This window comes from Grampus griseus, assembly GCF_964374135.1.
Source record: "Grampus griseus genome assembly, chromosome: 5".
Lineage (NCBI taxonomy): Eukaryota > Metazoa > Chordata > Mammalia > Artiodactyla > Delphinidae > Grampus > Grampus griseus.
Window position 1 is genome coordinate 69,079,224 of NC_138998.1, and position 22,079 is coordinate 69,101,302.

At 36.3% G+C, this 22,079-nt stretch overlaps 1 protein-coding gene across 1 annotated transcript in view; it reads right to left on the reverse strand.

Moving 5' to 3' along the window:
* ATP13A4 (ATPase 13A4) overlaps positions 1-22,079 on the reverse strand; it is a gene marked incomplete at both ends in the record, with an annotated part of 134,083 nt that overhangs the window by 45,838 nt on the left and 66,166 nt on the right. Inside the window, 6 exons of the mRNA XM_082654765.1 lie at positions 1,887-2,021; positions 9,126-9,195; positions 13,003-13,137; positions 14,638-14,707; positions 16,183-16,263; positions 16,354-16,424. Coding sequence (XP_082510891.1) covers positions 1,887-2,021; positions 9,126-9,195; positions 13,003-13,137; positions 14,638-14,707; positions 16,183-16,263; positions 16,354-16,424 — 562 coding nt within the window. The remainder of the gene's footprint in view (positions 1-1,886; positions 2,022-9,125; positions 9,196-13,002; positions 13,138-14,637; positions 14,708-16,182; positions 16,264-16,353; positions 16,425-22,079) is intronic.

Consider the following 22,079-nt stretch of genomic DNA (forward strand, 5'->3'; position numbering starts at 1 on the left):
TACGTACAAAGAGAGTGTACTCTGTCTGCAGTACGGGAATGAATTGAAGTCTGATGAGATTGGAGGCTGGATATCCAGTTGAGAAAAAAATCACAAGAGTCCTGCTTAAAGAGGACAAGGTCTGAACTATGGCAACTGGCAGTAGGAGTAGAAAAGTGGCACTGGTTTTGAGATATAAGAAATTGAGCAGCTACAAAACTTGGGGAGATTTTTATATTGGCAGATCATAGGGACAGAGGAATTCTAAATGGCTTCCTGGTTTTTGACTTGGAAGAAAGAGCAGAGGGTAGCATTAATCATCAACACAGGGATTACAGGAGGAAGGAGGAAGGAATTGCCTTTCGGTCCCTGATTTGGAGATGCCTTGTGGAATGACCATGTCGAGACGCTTTGTAGGCAGTTAGATATTTATTTGGGTCTGGAGCTCAGGGGAGAGGCCTTGACCAGAGATATTTAGTCACAGGTCATCACCTTATAAACAATAATTAAAGCCACAGGAAAAGACAAGATTACTTAGGGTTCGAGTGAAAGGTTAGAAAAGGAAAGGTCCAGGACCCCCGAACAACATCAAAAATCAAAGAGGTGGAGGAAGAGGAGAAGTGTAGGAAGCTGAATGGTATTGTCAGTGGTAGAAGAACTTGGAGAGTCAGCACTGACTTGGAAAGTTAGAAGAGTGTTTTCAGAAGGAAGAGATGGTCAGAATGGTTAAGTGCAGCAGATAGGCCAGTAAGATGTGAAATTTAAAGAATCCATTGGATTTGCCAATTGGGACATTTGTGACCCTTGCCAGCACACTGGGAGGGGCAGACTTCAGTGGGTTAAGTGGCAATACAAGGTGGTGAATGAGTCGTGAAAGTAACCAAATAAAGAATAAAGCTTAGAGAATAAAGCTTATTGAAGCCCTCCACCTCCATTTGTAGAAAGGACAGTATAAGATCAGGGATATGTTCCAGTATACTAGGGCCACTTTCATCAGGAAAATTGCACTTGGCTTTGTAAAAGTCCCAGCACGAAAGGATTTTTATCAGTCTATGGATTCCCTAGAGAAAGGAACCTGACCTGTCACACATGTTTTGTTTTGTTTTGTTTTGTAAGTTCACATAGGAGGGAGCTGTGTGCTCTTGTCTGCATTTAATGCCTTCCTGGTCTGCCAGGAGAAATAGACTCGATTTGGACTTTAATGGGAACCACAGTACTGTACATCAATATGTATTTATAGCCTCCAGTTCCATCTCTGAAAAAGGCTTTATGATTCTTTAGCTTACAGAAAGGTAGGCACAGCATCTTCTCATAAGTGCATATGTGAGTAAGAACTCAAAGCACCGTGACCTTGAGAAGTCACTTCTCTCTGAACCTCAGCTTCCATACCCATGAAACGACGTCCCTCCCAGCTCCAGCATGCGATTTAAAAATGAAACACGGTTAGTCCAAAATATCCAGTGTGTATTCTGAAGTTAGCAGATTTGGCAAATCCTGCCTCAACCACTTTTCAACATTTTCAAACCAAGCTAGGAAGAGCCTGGCCTTGACCAGGGTGGGGCAGGGTTGTGGGGGAGGTGTTTCAGGATTTCATTAATGGTTTTCAAACCCTCCGTGTTTTTCTGAAGATGTATTTTATAGAAAAATACTAAACATAAAAGTCACAGATGATTCTGAAACAGCTAATGACCTCTAAAATCTTTAAAGGTAAAATGACAGGGTTGTAATATCTCACCTAGTACTAGAAAGCAGCTTTAATTTGAACTCTCAGATCCATCCAGTGCAGGACTGTTAATAAGATTTGTGGGGATAGGAAGGTCCCATAGCAACTCCATGCTTTGCCATTATCATTCAGGAAAAACCTGGGAGAACCAGCAGAGGCTGTAAGCTAGGAGGTAGAACCATACCTGTCAGCATGCCTTCATCTACCACACAGCTTCCATCTATCAGGATGGCATCACACGGCATTTGCACTTTGTTCCCCGTCAAAATTAATAGATCTCCAGGTACCAGGAAGCGTGATTCCAGCTCCTGGACTCCAGCTGAAAGTGTGAGGAGACAGAGTTGAGTCAGGTTTTTTCCCACAAAAACACAGTCCAACATCTACCTAAATTGGAAATCAATGAAAAAGCAACCAGGGCATATATAAAAAGGAAGCCATTCCTCAACATTGATTGGAAATTTGCAAACTGTAAGAAAAAAGAGTAATACATTATATTACATAAAATAAAAACCTTTGTGTGGCAAAAAAAATAAATAGGCAGAGAAAAAACTAATGACAAATTCAGAGAACATGTTTGAAACTTACTTTACAGACAAAAGATTAATATTCCTAATAAACAAAGAGTTTGAGAAAAAAGAGACTATAGCAAATGACTGTATAGCAAAATTGCTGGAGATGTTAACATATAGTTCACACACACACACACACACACACACACACACACACACACACACACTACAAGTGACAGGTGTTAAACATTTGAAAAGATATTCATTCTTACTCATAATAAGAAAATTGAAAAATCTGTCCTTCCTTTCTGCCTTCTGTCCTTCTTTCCAGTCTTCCTTTACTTCTTATCTTCCTTATTCATTCCCAAAGCCCAAAGCTATAGGGGGTTAAGCAAGACAGACATCCATGCAGGGGGCTGGGTGAAGTGGGGATGGGGGTGACAGCACCTACCACATGGTGGAGCCTAAAATGGATGAATGGGTGATTACATGGCCTGGTGCAGAGTGTCAGAGGGAGACAGGACCCCCATGGTGGCAGTGGCCTGGTGTGAGATATTGGAGTCCAAGCAGGGTGAGAAAGGCAGGATTGATACAATAACTAGATATAATGAGGCTAATGAGAGCCAGGTTTCTCACTGAAGAAAGGAAGTTACAAATAGAAATAGAAATAAAAGCAGAATGAACTCTGTGGTATTGGACTAGAATTGGAGACAAGACTGTAAACTGATGGTTTTCAATAGAGAAATAATATAGATGTGAATGTGTATGTATATAAGAATACATGCATATGTATTTGCTTGTCTTTTTTTATATGTACATGCTCTAATTCTGTTCTCTGAGAGGGCTGAGAGCAGTGAAAACCCACTAATGATGTGCACACCTAGTGCCCAAATTTTGGTGTCTAAATTTCATTTCCCTTCAAAAAAGAACTAGGGTTCTTTAAAGAAATGGCTGATTACAACGCTGGGCCAAGAAAAGTACAAATAATATAAGGTAGAATGTCCCGCTATGCCACTAAGTACGGAATTGCTCAGAGAGCAATGGGGTCAGATCAAGAAGATATCAAAGCCAACTTACAGAGCTTTCGCTGCCTAAATCTGTAATAATTTGAGCATCAAAGTAATGAATAATAATGAACAATAACCCATCAAATAAAACAGGAGTTCATTAGTCCATAATGACATAAGTAAATGAATAAATAAGTGAGGAGAAAAGATAGCTTTTTCTTACAGTAAATTGACAATTAATTATCATAGAAGGAAAGAAAATTACCATTTGGCCATTACCAAGGCAATAATTAATCTAGCCAAGAAACATCAATGGATACTAAAACTAGGGGGTGAAAATTTGATGAGGGTTGTTTATTTATAAAGTCTCAAAGTATATGTCAACAAAGTAACTATTAATTAGAAAGAGAAAAAAGTAACTGTACAATAGAGAAACCTGACAGACACCATTTAATTAAGTAGTCCAAGTTAACATCACCAGTAATAGGACAAGTTTAAATTATGTACCACCTAAGAGAACATGGCATCACTTTTGTAATATTCCAGCCAAAATAGCGTAAGCTGAATTTAACTGTAAGGAAATATCAGGCAAATCCACGTTGAGGGACATTCTACAAAATAACAAAGTGGGAAGAGTCAAGGTCGTGAAAGTCAAGGAAAGATTAAAGAGATATGGCAAACAACAGTATTCAGTGATCTTGGGTCCTTTCTTATAAAGAACATTATTAAGACAATTACAAAATTGGAATGGGACTGAGCATTCTTTGGTACTAATATCAATATTAACCATCTGATATTAATGTTTGAATTGTTACATAGAAGAATGCTCGTATCTTTGAGAAATATACACTAAAGCATGTGGGAGTCATGGAGCCACTTATTCTCAAATGGTTCAAGAAAAAAGTTATTTGATCTACTCTTGTGGCTTTTCTGTATGTTGTAAATTACTTCACAGGGAAAAAGAAAAGAAAGAAAGAAAAAGACAGAGAGAACCATACATGAAATAGCATTGCTCACCTATCTGATTAGAAAAATCTAAACGTTTGTCAGTATATTCTGTTGGCAAGATTATGAGGAAACAGGTACTTTCACACATTTCTGGTACGAATGAAAACTGGTACCTTGTCTATGGAAAGAAATTTGGCAATATCTCTCCATCAAAAATACATATGCATTTATTATTTAACTCAGCAATTTTACTTCTCAAAATCTATGTCAGAGGTAGACTGGAAAAATATGGAAAGATAAAGGCACAAGGCTTTTTATTACAGCATTATTCGTTATAGTAAAAGGCTGGGAAAGAATCCTTCAACAGAGAACTTACTGAATAAACAATGGTTCCTCCATACAAGAGAGTATTACACAGCTGAAATATGAATGAAGAATATCTATATATACTGCTCTGAAAGGGTCCCTGGGAAACATCATTAAGTATGTAGCCTACACACCAGGAAATATAAGTTAAATGTGTAGGATACACCCCTGCAAGCTAAAAAGCAGCAGTATATGTACATATCCTATTCTGCATATATACTATGTCACTATGAATATTATCTATAATTTGTATTTTTGAATGTAAAAATTTTTTAAATGATTACTATTGAGAGTTTGAGTACACAGGTGCAGAAGGAAGGTTAGGAAATTGACTCCCCTGAATGTCTTTTGTTTTATGGATTTAACTTTCAAATCATATAGATATTTTATATAGTAACTACACAAACTAACACAAAAATAAATTTGAAAAGCTAACATTAAAAGGCTAAAACAGAATAAATGAGGTGAACCTGTTGTTCACCTAGTTGTGAACATAACTGTTGTTGGCATAACCATACAGAGAAGAATTATTTTCAGTGACTTTAAAACATGTATTTTCAAGTATAATTTGTACCTTCCTCATGGTGTATCACAAACAGGAGAAAAAAAAGAACTTTAAGAAAATTCTTAAATTGTTTTTAGGAATCATATTGTTGCTGGGTGTGTTGGTTTGTTACTCTGAGATTACTATGTGTAATGGGATAAAGCAAATGAGTAATTTGTTGCTGTAATTGAGAATCAGGACTTTTGGTATGGAGAAAGGAGAACTAGAAGGACAATCAACAAAGTTAAGTTAAAAACCCTTAGTTCTAAACTTAATCTGGAAATGTCAGTATGAGCTCACAATTCACATTTATCTTTAGAATATTATTTTCTAGGTATGTCTTCTGAAAAGGCCTGGAAACAATAACTAACACCACAGAAATGAGCATTCCTAACACTCTGACTGATGTCTCTAAGTACCATATGTAAGAGGTCTTTGGAAAATTGGATGTGTCCAGGTTTGGAGCCGGAATTGTCCAAGATGAACTTGGAATAGCTTATCATACCAGAAAGCAATACAATTTTCAAAGATTACTGGGGTCATGTCAAATGAATTCGAGAGTCAGCATGAAAAAGTCTGAAAGGCCAAAGATGGGCATCTTGAACAACAAGAATAAAACCTGCAGCGGATGAAAATATCCCAACCATGTTAAAATTATACACGTATAATGACACTAAAATTTTTTTTAAAGCCTTTGGAAAATGCTAAAAGATCAACCCATTATTTTGAAAGCTGGTAAATAAGGAGAAATAGTCATATATTTATCCTGAAACAAACTGAATCTCAGGGCAATGAAATGGTTGAAGAAGCGTGTCTCTCTTTATGGAAATATTCCACTTAATGTATGAAGATGGAATATATTCTAAACTCAATGAAATAATAAATCTGGGTCATGAAGATTTATGTCTGTTAATATCACAAGAAAAAGACAAATATTATGTACCTCCTATTAGAAATACACAATACCAATTATGAAGTACTCTTGCCAAAAACTCAAGCCTCAGATCTAACCATCAATTTATAGGAAGTACAAGGAGTAGAAAATCATGTTAAATTATTCCATGAGTACGCAATCAATACACTCAAAACCGTGGAAACCAGAGGATGAGCCACTTACTTTCTTCAACAAAAAATTTTCAAGGAAAAAAATAGGATGTGGAGGAGGGAAAGTGTGGATTAAAATAAACTTGAAACTTAACCAATTGCAGTATATGGACTTTATTTGGATCCTGATTTGAAAATATATATTATATATAATAAATATATATTGTATATCATATATATCATAAGTATATACACACACTTGTGATTCAATTGGTGGAAATTTGAATACTGCCTGTAGAACTGATGATTTTTTAAATTATGTTTTTGTTTTTTTTAAACACCATTTCAGAAATCTCTCTTGTTCCTCCTACTTCACTGCCCTCACTCTTATGTTTTTTTTAAAGCTGTGATAAAGGAATTAAAAAGGAGTCTTTATATTTTAGACCTATACTGAAATGTTTTCAAATGAAATTATATGATATCTGAAATAGTTTAAAAATAATCCAGGGTGAGGGAGGAACTAGAACTGATGAAAACACATTCAGTGACTTGATAATAATTGAGTCTGGGTGATAGGTACATAGGGTTTCATTATTGTATTCTCTCCACTATTATATGTAAAATGTTTCATCATAAAAAGTTACAGTTTTATGTAACTTTACATTTCAGGACATTTTTAAAAGGTAAAAATTCACTTCTAGCAAAGATATAGCAAAAAGGAGCAAATTTATCTTCCCACATGAAACAACCAAAAGTCATACAAAATGTATGAAACAATGGTTTTAGACACTAAATATAAGCAACAAAAGAAATGGGAAACAAATGAAGATGACCTGCAGCTTACTGCCTGTAGAGGGTTTCCAGGCCACTATGAAGGAGGCGGAACCCAGACAAAGTCCAGAAGACTCTTAAAAGTCTATGGAGATTAAGGCATCTTGAGTTCACAGAACAGAGTACTGGAGAGAAAGTAATTGCCCGGAGGGAGAGTCCCGAAGGCCCACAGAGGTCCCCTTTTAGTATTCAGCAGACTAGTAATCAGCACATGCATATGAGGGAACTACTAGCAAATGAACAATGGGACATTTACATTTAAAATATCATTTAAATAGCATCAAAATATGAAATATTTAAAAATAAATCTGAGAAAGAGTGAAAAACTGTACAATGAAAACTACAAAACACTGCTGAGAGAAATCAAAGACAAATAAATACAGATACACCATGTCTGCAGGTCACAAGACCCAAAATTGTTAACAGGTCAGTTTTCCACAAATTGATCTATAGATTCAACACAATCCCAATCAAAATTTCAGCATGTTCTTTTGCTAGAAATTGACAGGCTGATTCTGAAAGTCATATGGAAATGCAAAGAGCCCAATATTGCTAAAATAATTCTGAAAGAGAACAAAGCTGGAGGACTAACATTATTCTAGTTCAAGACTTATTATAAAGCTACATTATGTGGCATTGATATAAAGACAGGCAAATAGAACAGTAGAATAGGATGAATAGGATAAGGAGTCCAGAAATAGATCCACCCATGTACAGGAAACTGATTTTTGGCAAAGATGCGAAGACAATTTAGTGGAGAGAGGACAGTCTTTTCAACATATGGTATTGGGACATTTGGATATCTGCTTGCAAAAAACGAACTTCAATCCAAAAAAAAAGAAAAAGAAAAAAAACTTCAAAATACAACAGAGACGAAAATGTAAAACTTAAAACTATAACACCTCTAGAAGACAACGTAGAAAATCTTGATGACCTTGGATTAGGCAAAGATGTCTTAGATATGACAAAAAACATGATCCACAAAAGAAAAAACTGATAAGCTGGACTTTAACAAAAGTAAAAACACTGGCCCTTTTAAAGACACTATGAAGGGAATGAAAAGACATTATAAGTTACAGACTGGGATAAAATATTTGCAAATCATATTGGAAAAAGGACTTGTATCCAGAATGTAGAAAGAACACTCAAAATTTAATAATAAGCAAACAGTCTAATATGGAAAAGATTTAAACAGATACCTCACCAAAGAAGATATACAAGTAGCAAAGAAGCACTTGAAAAGATGCTCAATGCCATTAGTCATCAGGAAAATGCAAATTAAAACAACAATGAGATACTACCCCTCAGCTATTAAAATGGCTAAAATTAAAAAGACTGACCATACCACGCAGTGGCAAGAATGTGGAGCAACTGGAGCTCTTACACACTGCTGGTGGGAATGTAAGAGAGCACAACCACTTTGGAAAACAGTTTCTTTAAAAGTTAAATATTTACTTATCATATGATCCAGCCATTCCACAGTTAGGTATTTTCCCTAGAAAATAAGAAATGAAAGTGTATGTCCGTAGAAAGACTTGAACCCAAATGTTCAAGTGGCATTATTTGTAATAGCCCCTAACTGGAAATAACCCAAATTTCCATCAACAAATGAATGAATGAACAAACTGGTCTATCTGGACAATGGAATTCACTCAGAAATAAAAAGAAATAAACTATTGATGTTCTTAACAAAATGGATGAACTTCAAAATTATGATGAACTTCGATCCCCAAAAAATTAACCCAAAATATACTATAAAAGACAAACAAATGCATACTATACAATATCATTTATAAAATATTCTAAACATGCAAAGTGGTTGCCTGAGGATGGGGATGAAATTGTGAGAAATTGAAAGGGAAGATTACAAACAGGCACAAGGCAACTTTTAGGGGGGATGGACAGTCACCTTTATTGTGGTGATAGTTTCATAAGTAGGTACACATGTCAAAACCTATCAAATTGTACACTTGAATTCAGCTTATTGTATGTCAGTTTTACCTCAACGTTTTTTTAAAAGGTGAAAAACATCTCCACTTCCCCACCCCTTTAAGTAAATGCACAGGAAAAGATACATATGAAGATGAGAGTAGTAGGAACAATCAGGAATACAAATTTAAATCCTTTTCTCATTTCATATGGACAACACACAGATCTAAAATGAAGTGACTTACCCTTTTTCTCACATACAGAGACTGTAATGCTATTATGTGATTCAACTAAATGGTGGAGCTTTACAGATTGCTGAAAAAGAAGAATAGAAAATTTTAAAAAGCCTTTTCTATTTGAGGATAGGTCCCAGATATTATTCAGTAAAGTGTTAGCCTTCTTTAAAGATGGAGCCAACTGAATGTACTGTTTAAAAACAAGACTGAGTAGCCTCCTACTCAACTGAAAAAGCATCCAACTTGTGGTGCTCTTCAGCCAGTGATAAGAAGTACGTGTTGTTTAATAGAAAGGAAGTTCCCAGCATGCTCTGTCCACTCAAAAGAACTTTGATCATTCAACATTTACGTTTATACCTAAATAGTTTCAAGAACCAAGCATTATTTCAGTTTGGGGTTATCCCATATCAGAGTTTCTAACCTAACTTCATAAGGAGTTTGATTGTTCCTGTTATTCCCTCATAGTATTTGCTGCTTTAATATGTGAAATATACGGGACATTGAGAGTGAATAAATAAGAGGAGACAAAAATAATAATACAATTATATTTGATTTCACATTTATTAAGAAATTATTGTGTGAAAGACCTTTTACATGGTCCTGGGGATTACAAATTCCCAATCATTTAGTGTTTTCATTTTTTTATTCTGATTTTGTCATTTAAGACTCTCCCTTAATCTCCTAGCTTCAAATCATTTACAAATCTGATTAATATGTCCTAAGAATGATGAACAGAATCATATAAGGCAAAAGAGTGTTCTGCTATTAACTTATTCTTTTATTCATTCATACATTCACTCAACATTTATTGAACAACCTTTATGCTGAGAGGTTGGGGTGGAATGGTCAACAAAACAGATATGATTCTTAGCATCAGGAATTTACAACCTACTGGGTAAATACATTTAATCAAATAATCACACACATAAATATATCACTGCAATCAACAATAAAATGAAAACAATAAGGTGTTTTGGGAGCATATATAGCTAATGAACCAATAGAAATCTTCCCTGAAGAAGTGACATTGAATCAAATAGGTTGTTGAATCTATGTGTCTCAACTCAAAAGAGATATTTGGACTTAAAATACATATATAAATTTGAAAGTCATTAGCATATGCCTTTAGAAGTCATTAGTATATGCAGTATAAGAATAATGAAGACTCAATGTACTCACATGAAGAGACCATCAAGACAGTATTATTAATAATAATAGTAAAGCTAGGTAGGAAATAGTGTGATTATGCTCCCTCTTACATAAGAAAGGAAAACAAAATAGATGTATATTCCAAAAACATTTTTGGAAGAATGCCCAAGAAACTAAAAACTGGTTGCATAAGTGGAGGGGTGGAGGAAGAGGGAGCCTTTATGTGGTGAACATTTTCATATTGTTTTGATATGAGACACCCATTTTTTAAAAAGCTAGGTAGAGGAGGATGAACTATAAAAAGAGAATGGAAGAGCAGCTAGAGAGGTGGAGAGTGTGTTGTCACTGAAGCCAAAGGGAAAGCTCGGGAGCAGTTAACAATGCCAAATGCAACTGAGAGGTTTAGTGAAATCGACGCTGTGGAAGAAAGTATACACTGTGGGAGGGGAATCATGAAATCAGCAAGCAAAAGACCAACCACTCAATAAAAATTAATGAGGGACATGAATACGGTTCACAGTAAAAGAAATACAAATAGCTTAAAACACGAGCAAGTGCTCAACTCACAATGGAAAACATGCTATTATAGTTATGAAATTCTATTTTCATTTATATTGGCAAAAATAAGGAAAATAAATAAACACTCTTGGGAGGAGTGTATATTGGCATTACTTGTTTAAGAGGCATTTGACAATGTCTAGTAAAAAAATATATTTAGCTTATGATTAAGCAATTTCAAATACAGAAAATTTATATCTCTTTATCAATACAGATATGTTATACACACATTTACATGTAATATAAATTATATATACTTGTGATTTATACATATTTGCAAACACATATATATGTGGATGTATGAAAAGATATATATGCAAATATCCTCAATGCAGCATTGTTTTAATAGCAAAAGACTAGAAACAGCCTAAATATCCATCAGTATAAGACTGGTTTTAAAATCATGGTACATTTAGAGAAAATATATTTGTGCAGATACAGAAAGATATTTAAGATACATAGGTGAAAAATGCAAGTGCGTAACAGTGTATATAATAGTATACTTCCATTTGTATAAAACAAATAAACGCATATGTGTTTAACAGTGCTAAAAGTATATAGAACATCTGGTCCCAGTGGATGCCTCTTAAAAGGAGACCCAGACACTGAAAGAACTAAGGTGGGAGGAGTATTTACTACTCATTTACACTATTTTGTTCTTGTGAACTTTTTTTATTATGTCCATATATTACTCCTTCTATTAAGAAAAAAGTCTAGCTAGTTTTAAAAAGTACTGTTTTTTTATTTTAAAACTATCTATGAGGGCTTCCCTGGTGGCGCAGTGGTTGGGAGTCTGCCTGCCGATGCAGGGGACACGGGTTTGTGCCCCGGTCCGGGAGGATCCCACATGCCGCGGAGCGCCTGGACCCGTGAGCCATGGTCGCTGAGCCTGCGCGTCCAGAGCCTGTGCTCCGCGATGGGAGAGGCCACAACAGTGAGAGGCCCAAGTACCGCAAAAAAAAACAACAACTATCTATGAGCCTTAGGATTATAGTGGTGACCTTAGCAAGAGCTCTTTGAATGGAGTCATAAGAGAGGAAGCCAGCTCCATATAGATGAGAAATGAGAGGGAGAGGAGTAAATGAAGAGAGATGCATAATGAGCTTGAGAAGTTCTGCCGTCAAAGGGAGAAAAGAGGTAGAATAGTAGCTGAAGTTTGAAGCATGGTCAAAAGAAGGGATTTTTTTCATTTGTTTCTGTTTTGTTTTGTTTTGTTTTTAAGTTGGGAGAAACTTGAGCATGTTTAAATGCTGATAGGAAGGCTGTTAGGGAGAGGGAATGAGGAAAAGAGTCATTCACCGACCCCATAAGCATGCTGAGACGGTGAAAAGGATGCTATCAAAAGCACAAGCAGAGGGCACCGCCTCCTCTGTAATGAGAGATCAGGTCAGGAGGGAGGTGGAGACAAAAGTCATCTGGCAGTAGGAGGGTGCGGAACTGAGCAAATTCCTATCTTATGATTTCTATCTTTGTGGGAAAAAAAAAAGCAATGAGATAGATTATCAGCTGAATTAGAGGAAAAGTGGAATGTGGACAGTTAGGCATCTCAGAAACTTGAAGGAAGATTTGGTTTGAGAACTTAATTCCAGAGAATGGGAGAGCACATTGACCAGAGACATATAGAAAGCTTGTGCAGATGAGGTCGGTATTCATGGATTTATAGCACAATCAACCAACGTGTACCGTGTGATTTTTTTCCTGGCAGTGCCTAGATCCCCTTGTGTAGGCATAAAGAAAGCCAAGAGTTGGACTGGGGTTTTGACAAATGATTACCAACCAAACATAAAGGACAAAGATATTAAACACTCCTTATTAAATATTAAAGACTCCTCCACCTTCACCCCTTTTCCACCATCTTCAAGACCCATCAGTAGTCTCTACACATATTTTTTCACTTATTCACAATTCATAAATATTTGCATTTTCTTCTCAATAATCAGCCTTAGTAAGCTAAAGAGAGGGAAAAAAATAACTTGAAAGGTTAGGGATTGGGATGGAAAGGAAAGGAAAGAACTAGAATTTGTTGAGCATCAGCTATTGTGCTAGATATTTACAAACGTGGTCTCATTTGTTATGGACTGGGCAATGACTATTTTCCGATTATACGCTTTTCAAACAAAATTTCAACAAAGTCACACCTCTTTCTTTCTCAGACCATACGACTGGTGGAAAAACTCACCTCTCTGAGATCATATACGGTCAAAGCGATGGAAATGATAGACATGATTACGATAGCAAAAGCATACTCCTTATAGTCTTCGCTAAACCACAGACAGACACTGAAGAGCTGAAATATGTAAAATGGATTTAAAACCTGTTGGCAGCATAAAAACAGGAAGACAAGGGAGATATTTAGGTTTTATACTTAGCTATTCATTGACTTGTTATCATAATCGTCTCCATGACAAATCGTCCCACCCAATATTCTTATTATATTTATGCAGCAATTACCATGTACCAGATACTGCACTAAGCAACTTTACCTGAATTTACTCATTTAATTCCCATAATTATCTTATTATCCAGAAGTTATTAGTTATCTCCATTGTAAGGATGAAGAAACTGGGCCTTATATCTTGAGAAACTTGCCCAAGGTCACAGAGCCACAACTGTTACTGACCAGGACTTGAACCCAGGCAATCTGGCCCCAGTGCCCTTACTTTTAATCACCACTGCACCTTATAATTTACAAAGTATTGTCTCAGGTATCACCATGTTGACCATCACAACAGTTGTGTGAGGAGTAGATATTATCACGTCCAGTTTACATTGAGTGGCCTTCGGAACCTGACCTACTGGTCAGGTTTACAAAGTTAAAATGCTTTCTAGTTGTTCTTCTCTATGACACAACATTGCTATATCTGAAGCCATTAAAGTACTTTAGATTAATGTACGAGTTGAAGACTAAATTTTCTCGTAAATAGAGAGCCAAGCTGAAAGGAATAATCTAGATAATTGAGCATCTAGAACACTAGGGGAGAAAGCAGAGATTAACTCCAACAGTTGTAATCCTGCCTGGGATAAAAACATTTTGTGCCCTTACTCAAATTCCCTCTAGTTGATTCCCATCTTTCTAAAATAGGAACAGTTATCTTTGCCTCTGGTTAGGGAACAAGCCCACAGAAACTTTTCTTATCAGCTTCTTCTGCTCTGTTTCGTGACTTAAAACTTGCTAGAAATATTGAGAAAGTAGCTGGAGTTTAGTAAGTCTTTTTTAAGTCAAGGAGGAGTGGAGGTACCATGCAGGAGAGGACCCAGAGTACAGCTGTAAGGTTGTAGGTATCATAATAATCACGGTAAAATGAAAAATGAGCCCAGTGAGAGAGTCAAACAGAAAAAATTCAATGTAGTAAATTATGGTCAAATCTTTCTTTCCCTCCCACACACACACTGAGATCAGTAGAACTAATAAGGCTGAACAGATGTTTTCTTCCTACAGTTTTGGATGCTAAGGCAATTGTATATGTTGCCCATAAGAAAGGGATTGAGTTGTTTAAGTTTTAATTATTATTTTAGTTTCACAAAGATGAGACGGGATAAAAAGTATAGGATTAAGAACGAAAGAAAGAAAGGAAACCCTGTGTTCATCTAGTCATTAAAGGATAAATAGACAAACGAACATCACATCTTATGCTGTAACAGGAAATGTGTGTGCAAAAATGGACCACAAGAAACAATAGAGATGTGAATATGCTTTGCATTCTTTTAAAATAGCCCAAATTACAGTTACTATTAACAAGTAGCATTCTTGATCATTTGACTAAAATCTAACCTTTTTATTTTCTAGCCAGCATCAAGAGAAAATACTGATTACCTCCTTGATGAGCAGTTTCCAGATGGGTGTGATTTCAACATCGATAGTATTTGGCCCACATATTAACCTCCTATAGGGAGAGATCACAGCCTACTCAGTTACCCATTCAAAAAAAAGACTATTCCATGTTCACTTTCCCACTTGTGGGATCAACATATGCCTCCCTTATTACATAACATCACCATCTTTCTCAAAATAACTGGAGAGGGGGAGGGTTTTCAGGTGCAAAACCAATAAGCATGATCATTTATTGAATTAAATATTTCCCTGATGGTAATTTGGGTATTTAATTTTAGTCATTTTTCCATTCAAGTAGTTTCAGGATTAGCACTCTCTCAACTCTGTCTCTCCCCAACTCTTGGCTCCATGGATGTGAGACGGAGGGCTCATTACAGGGGAACAGTTTTACTGATAAGGAATACTGAGCCTACTTTTCCTCCTCCTATTCAGTGCTGGGAAGCTGCAGAATTTGTTTTAATGTGAGTGAAAAGGTGCTGAACTCTCAAAAATAGCTCCACAGTTATAACGCCCTTTAATTGAAAACTCAGAGATGTGTTCCTTTGATTACACAGAGCAACGACACTCTATGAGTTATCTTGCTGTTGGGAATGCTAAACACTTTCTCTGTGCCTTCTACGTAGATGCTCAGACCAAAGAGCTTAACAGAATGTAAATACTACAGCAGTGCTTCTCAAACTTTAATGTTTATACAGACAGCCTTGTGGTCTTGCGAATGGGAAGGTTCTGATTCAATAAGGATGAGATGTGACCTGAGATTCTGCATTTCTAACAAGCACCCATGGTGATGGTGCACTCTGAGTCCATTCAAAGTACCATCAAAGCTCCACCCCAAAATGGGGTGGAGGGGAACGCAGTAATCATAGAAACTTACAACTAGCAAGGTGTTTATAGAGTTCTCCTCCCCTTTTTAACAGTTAGGAAACTGAAGCCCATAAAGGAGAAGCCATTTGCTCAAAGCCACACAGTGAATTAGTGACAGACTCTTGGCATTCAACCCAATGCCCTTCCCAAACCTCGCTCCTCTGCCCAGTAGCTTATTTAGAATTGTGGAGCTACAAGTCTTGCATGATATTCTTCTGCTGCTCTACAATTATTATTTAACTATGCTGTCATAGTATAATACATATTTCCTGATCACAGTCAAAACTGGTTCAACCTTATTATTATAGTAACCTTGAGGAACATTATGCAGAGTAGAAAGACAACTAAGCCTATAGTCAGAGATGCACTTCTTCCTCTATCACTTCCATCTGTGTGACCTAGTTCAGGCCACTAAACCTCTCTGAGTCTCAGATTTTTCATCTGTTATACTGAGATGATGAGGATGTCTGTTCTAACTTCCCCACAAGGTTGCTCTGTTGAAGTGAGATAATGCATACAAAAGCATTTAATTTAATAATACTAAATAGAGCATTACAACATATTCTGATGTTGACCAGTTAAGATAACCGTTTCCTGGGCTCTCTTTTTCACTAACTGGTGACAGTCGTTCTGAGCTGGTGTAGATAAAAGTATACGTGGTACCTAATCTCTTGTTCTTCTGTTGTTAGACCTGATCCAAACTTTACATGTATCTTGGCAGAACTGAGCCAGTCTTCCAAAGAGCTAAAATAATAACAATGAGAAAGACATACTGAGCAAAATATTTTTGAAATAATATTTTTCTTTTCAGATGCAATTGCTCAAACAACTTACCCAATTTTCTGGAACTGTCCTTCTAAGTTGTTCCAAACATATCTTATTTTCTGCACTTTTATGCATCTCACCTGCAAAGGAAAAGTACTAAGAAATCTCCAGTTTAAGGATCAGCAAATACATAGTTCAGTGATTAAAGAAGCATTCGTGGAAGAAGCAAAGATAGAGCCCTAGTATACTTATTTAAGATTTATCCTTTCCTAACGAATCCTATCCTTGGCTACTACACAAATGGCATTCTTTATTAGAAACCCTCATTCAAGCAACGTGTATCATGGGCCTACTACACGGATAAGTATATAAGTAAAACTCACCCTCTGTGTTCCACTACTTGATAACCAAACAAGGGAAGAAAATAGGTTATGAAAGGGAAAACTATACCATACAGTCAAATTATGCATGTGTCAAAGAAATGAAAACATAATAAAGAAAAAATTATAGTATTGAAATGCCGTAGAAATACAGAGAGGGTAGATGACAGAAGGTATCATGGAGAAGAAGAATCTGAGCTGCATCCTTAAAGGATTGGAAGAATTTTGCTCAGGTGAGAAGGGAAGAAGGCATTTCAAAGAGATTATACACAATTTAGTTGTGAGGGAGGGGTAAGTGAAGGGAGGCTATTTGACAGCAGAATGGAGAATGAGGCTGGAAGGATAAATAACAACCAGATGATGCATCCTTAAATGCTAGCATGAGTATTTAGAACTTTTCTTTTGGAAGCAATGGATTTGCAAAGTAACCTATGGAAGAGACACCGAAGACACAGTCTAAAAGATTAGACTGGCAGCAGGTTCTAGAAGACAGTGAGATGGCTATTGCAAGAAAATGAACTCTACAACATCTGAGGGTGTTGGCAATGGAAAGAAAGGTTAATGCTTATGACGTAATGCCTTCTTGTTTTTGCTTTCTTTAAGCAACTTTACATATAAATCTGAATTTCCATTAACAGGTGACCTAATTAAGTACAAAGAGAAATGGTAAGACTGTGATATTGTTATGGAGCAATGGTTATAACCTCATTTTGCCCATTGGAATCAACTGGCGAGTTTTAAAGAATACTGATGACTGGGTCCCACTCCCAGAGAGATTCTGATTTCCTTTGTCTGGGGTACAGCCTGGGCATAAATAGTTTTAAACTTCCTCAGGTGATTCTAATGTGCAGCCAAAGTTGAGAAACAGTGTCCAAGACTTCCTTCTATAGCTACTCTTATCATTGTGTCCTTGAGAAATTCAATGAAATTTCTCTGCACCTCAATTTTCCCATGAATAAATTAAGGCAATTGGCCAGATCATTTCTAAGTTCCACTGCAACTCCTCTGAATATGTTCTATACCTATGAGCATTACAGTCAGTATAAACATTAGATAAAATCTAAAACTTGGAAGAGCATATAGTTGGTACATAACAAGTGCTCAACACATTTTTTATTAAATAAATAAATGAGTGCTTTTCACAACCACATGTCAATTAGAAATAGAATTATTTTTCTTTTTTATAAATTGAAGTATAGTTAATTTACAATGTTGTGTTAATTTCTGCTGTACAGCAAATTGATTCAATTATACTGTATATACTTTCTTTTTAATATTCTTTTCCATTATGGTTTATCACAGGATATTGAATTTAGTTCCCTGTACTATACCGTAGGACCTTGTTGTTTATCCATTCTATATGTGCTAGTTTGCATCTGTTAACCCCAAACTCTGACTCCATCCCTGACCCCTTGGCAACCACAATAGAAATAGAGTTTAAATCCCTAAGCTCCAAGACCTGGGTTACTTCAAATGACTTTTAACCTTGTCCAATAAATATATGTATGTAAACTTACTGTGGTAGTCATTTAATGATGTATGTAAATCAAATCATTATACTGTACATCTTAAACTTATACAGTGCTCAGTGCTGTGTGTCAATTATATCTCAATAAAACTAGAAGAAAAAAAATATATGTGTATGTGTGCACACATTCATAGTTACCAAGTGAGCGTATTAAATACTGTATTTTTTATTTTACAGAATGGATTTATTTCAGTGTGTTGGCTTCAAAATAATATTAAAAGAAATCCTATCTTCCAATTGACTTTCAGTATAAAATTGGAGTGAATTGCCACTGGGAACAATTCTTGCTTCACAAGTTACAAGTTAAGGTGAGGAAACATGACCAGCTTGGGGTGTGTTAGCTGTCATGGCCCATCTTGGAGAAGCCCACAAACCTACAACCCGTGCTCCGCAACAAGAGAAGCCCCTGCAATAAGAAGTCCACTCATCAAAACAAAGAGTAGCCCCTGCTCACCGCAACTAGAGAAAGCACATGCGCAGCAACGAAAACCCAACACAGCCAAAAAATAAAATAAATTAATTAAAAAAAAAAAAAGAAACAGGGCTGGAAATTGAACTTGAGCCCCTCTAGCCCCCAAGTCTAGTCTCTGAAGGATCTAATAGTCAAGCTAGTCTCAGAAGACGGTCTGAAAATCCCATAACTTCCAGTATTCAAATTGTATAAAGTGAGGGTTGCTTACTTTATTAATTCTGTAAGTTCAGAAATTCAAGTTAGAAAAAAATGTAAAAGACAAACGATGGTAGAATGTGAGACCCCTGCTCAGTTAGAGAACCTAGATCAATAGGCTGTGAGAAAGTTATATAACATAATAGATACAAACAGCAGATGAAGGCAGCAATAATGAGGAATAAAGAGGTTACTGATAAGTTTTATGTCAGGCCAGAAAATGGAAAATCCCATTATCTCCTGACAATTTCTGAAGCTATTCTTCACAGAGTGAGAAGAATGACTCCAACATACGCCTTTTAAATATCTTTGAGATTCCCCAAACAGGAAACACCTCTGCCTGGAGTTTCTCAGCTTCCCTCATCATGTCCAGAGGCTCTGAAAGCTGATAAGAAGATGTTAAGCATAATATTTGCAAAGGGTGCAGTTTATTTGCCCATTGCCTGGAACTTCAGAGCAGGAAACAGTAATTAGGAAATCAGGGATCAGCTGTGGGGTGATTTTCATCTTTCCGCTCAGAACCAGAAATTGTTCCAATCCTCAGGCATCCCACTCTTCATTTCTGTTTAACAGGTTAAGCCATGGGTTTCACTTTTGCATGTAATCCTACAAAATAGCCCTTGGAGTCCCCTCTTAGCCTACATTTGCTGCAGTCTCCAAACTCCCCCTATGTGGTCCTGAACGGTTATCATTTTGGTATTGTGTTATTGCTGTCATTGTCATCATTGTTGCTGTGGCTAAGCCTGTGACGTATCTTCCAATTTTAATAAAAGTTTCAGTCCTTTATATAAATATAGCTCATTATCACTCACAAATCACCTTATTATTCTTCTTTTCATTTTAGTTTCATGACAGCCCTGAGAAACAGGCAGAGAAGGCATTACTACTCTTGTTTTATAAATAAGAAACTCAAGGCCCAGGGAGGCAGTAACCAACCAAACTCCCTATGCTGTATGCTGGTAAACAAAGATATCAAGCCTGGGTGCCAGAACTTTCCATTTCAAGACCTCTGCCCTTTCCTCACATTTTGTTTGTTTATTTGAACATTTCTCCATTTGTCTGTCCACTTATTTGTTTGATGCAATAAAAGATGGTGGAGGTCAATAATTTCTGAGGCCATGTCCATAGGCTGATTTGCGTTGTCTATCCTCAGGTGAATGGCCATCTAAAAAAATTAAGCAATCTGTTGGTTGGGTGCTTCGTCTCTTTTGATTTTGTTTATTTTGGCAGTTAAGACAACTGGGTGATAACAATTGACAGAAAAGAAACTGCTCAGCAATTGACTTTTATTATTTTAAAAAGTTGACCTTGAGCTTCCCTGGTGGCGCAGTGGTTGAGAGTCCACCTGCCGATGCAGGGGACATGGGTTCGTGCCCCGGTCCGGGAGGATCCCACATGCCATGGAGCGGCTAGGCCCATGAGCCATGACCACTGAGCCTGCGCTTCCGGAGCCTGTGCTCCGCAACGGGAGAGGCCACAACAGTGAGAGGCCCGCGTACCGCCAAAAAAAAAATAATAATTGACCTTGAGCTCATAAAACCAATTTAAACAGTTGTCTACACATATATAGATTGAAGAGAAAGCAGTCTGTGTTATAAAATATGTTTTTAATATGAATGTTAACTAGTCATAATCCAAGTAATACTAATTTAATATGATGGGAAAGGAGTAAACCAAATACATTTGAATGATAATATCATTTTACAAACATAAACTACCTAGAACATTTGGGGGGGGGTTACCTTTACCGTAAGACAAGGCCTGCTGCATAGATTATAATATAGGGCATGATGCTACTAACAGTTAATATGCACTGAGCATCTACTATATACTTGCCACCATACTGATTTTTGTATTTCTTAATTTACTGAATTTTATCAACTAGTATTAGAGGTAGGCAATATCATCATTTTATACATGAGAAAATTGAGGCTCAGCAGAGTTTAGTAACTGACCCAAGGCTGCACAGTTTTGAGGGATGAAGCTGAGATCTGAATTGAGCTCTGTCTGGCTCCAAAATCCATGTTCTTTATAATGTCCTATACTGTCAGTTAAATATTGTCACAGTGGAGGATCAATCGAAGAAGAAGATATAACAATTATAAATATATATGCACCCAACAGAGGAGCACCTCAATACATAAGGAAAAGGTTAACAGCTATAAAAGAGGAAATTGATAGTAACACAAAAATAGTGGGGGACTTCAACACTTCACTTACACCAATGGACAGATCATCCAGACAGAAAGTTAATAAGGAAACAAAAGTTTTAAATGACACAATAGACCAGATAGATTTCATTGATATTTACAGGACATTCCATCCAAAAACAGCAGATTATACTTTCTTCTCAAGTGCACAAGGAACATTCTCCAGGATAGATCACATCTTGGGTCACAGATCAAGCCTCGGTAAATTTAAGAAAATTGAAATTATATCAAGCATTTTTTCTGACCACAATGCTATGAGATTAGAAATAAATTACAGGGAAAAAAATGTAAAAAACACAAATACACGGAGGCTAAAAAATATGTTACTAAACAACCAAGAGATCACTGAAGAAATCAAAGGGAAAATCAAACAATACCTAGAGACAAATGACAACGAAAACATGACAAACCAAAACCTATGCAATGGAGCAAAAGCAGTTCTAAGAGGGAAGTTTATAGCAATACAATCTTACCTCAAGAAACAAAAATCTCAAACAAACATCCTAAAGTTACACCTAAAAGAACTAGAGAAAGAAGAACAAACAAAACCCAAAGTTAGTAGAAGGAAAGAAATAGTAAACATGAGAGTAGAAATAAATGAAATAAAAACAAGAAAACAATAGCAAAGATCATTAAAACTAAAGCTGGTTCTTTGAGAAGATAAACAAAATTGATAAACCTTTATCCAGATGCATCAAGAAAAAGAGGGAGAGGACTCAAATCAGTAAAATTAAAAATGAAAAAGGAGAAGTTACAACAGACACCGCACAAATACAAAGCATCCTAAGAGACTACTACAAGCAACTTTATGCCAATAAAATGGACAACCTGGAAGAAATGGACAAATTCTTAGAAAGGTATAAGCTTCCAAGACTGAACCTAGAAGAAATAGAAAATATGAACAGACCAATCACAAGTAATGAAATTGAAACTGTGATTAAAAATCTTCCACCAAACAAAGTCCAGGACCAGATGGCTCCACAGTTGAATTCTATCAAACATTTAGAGAA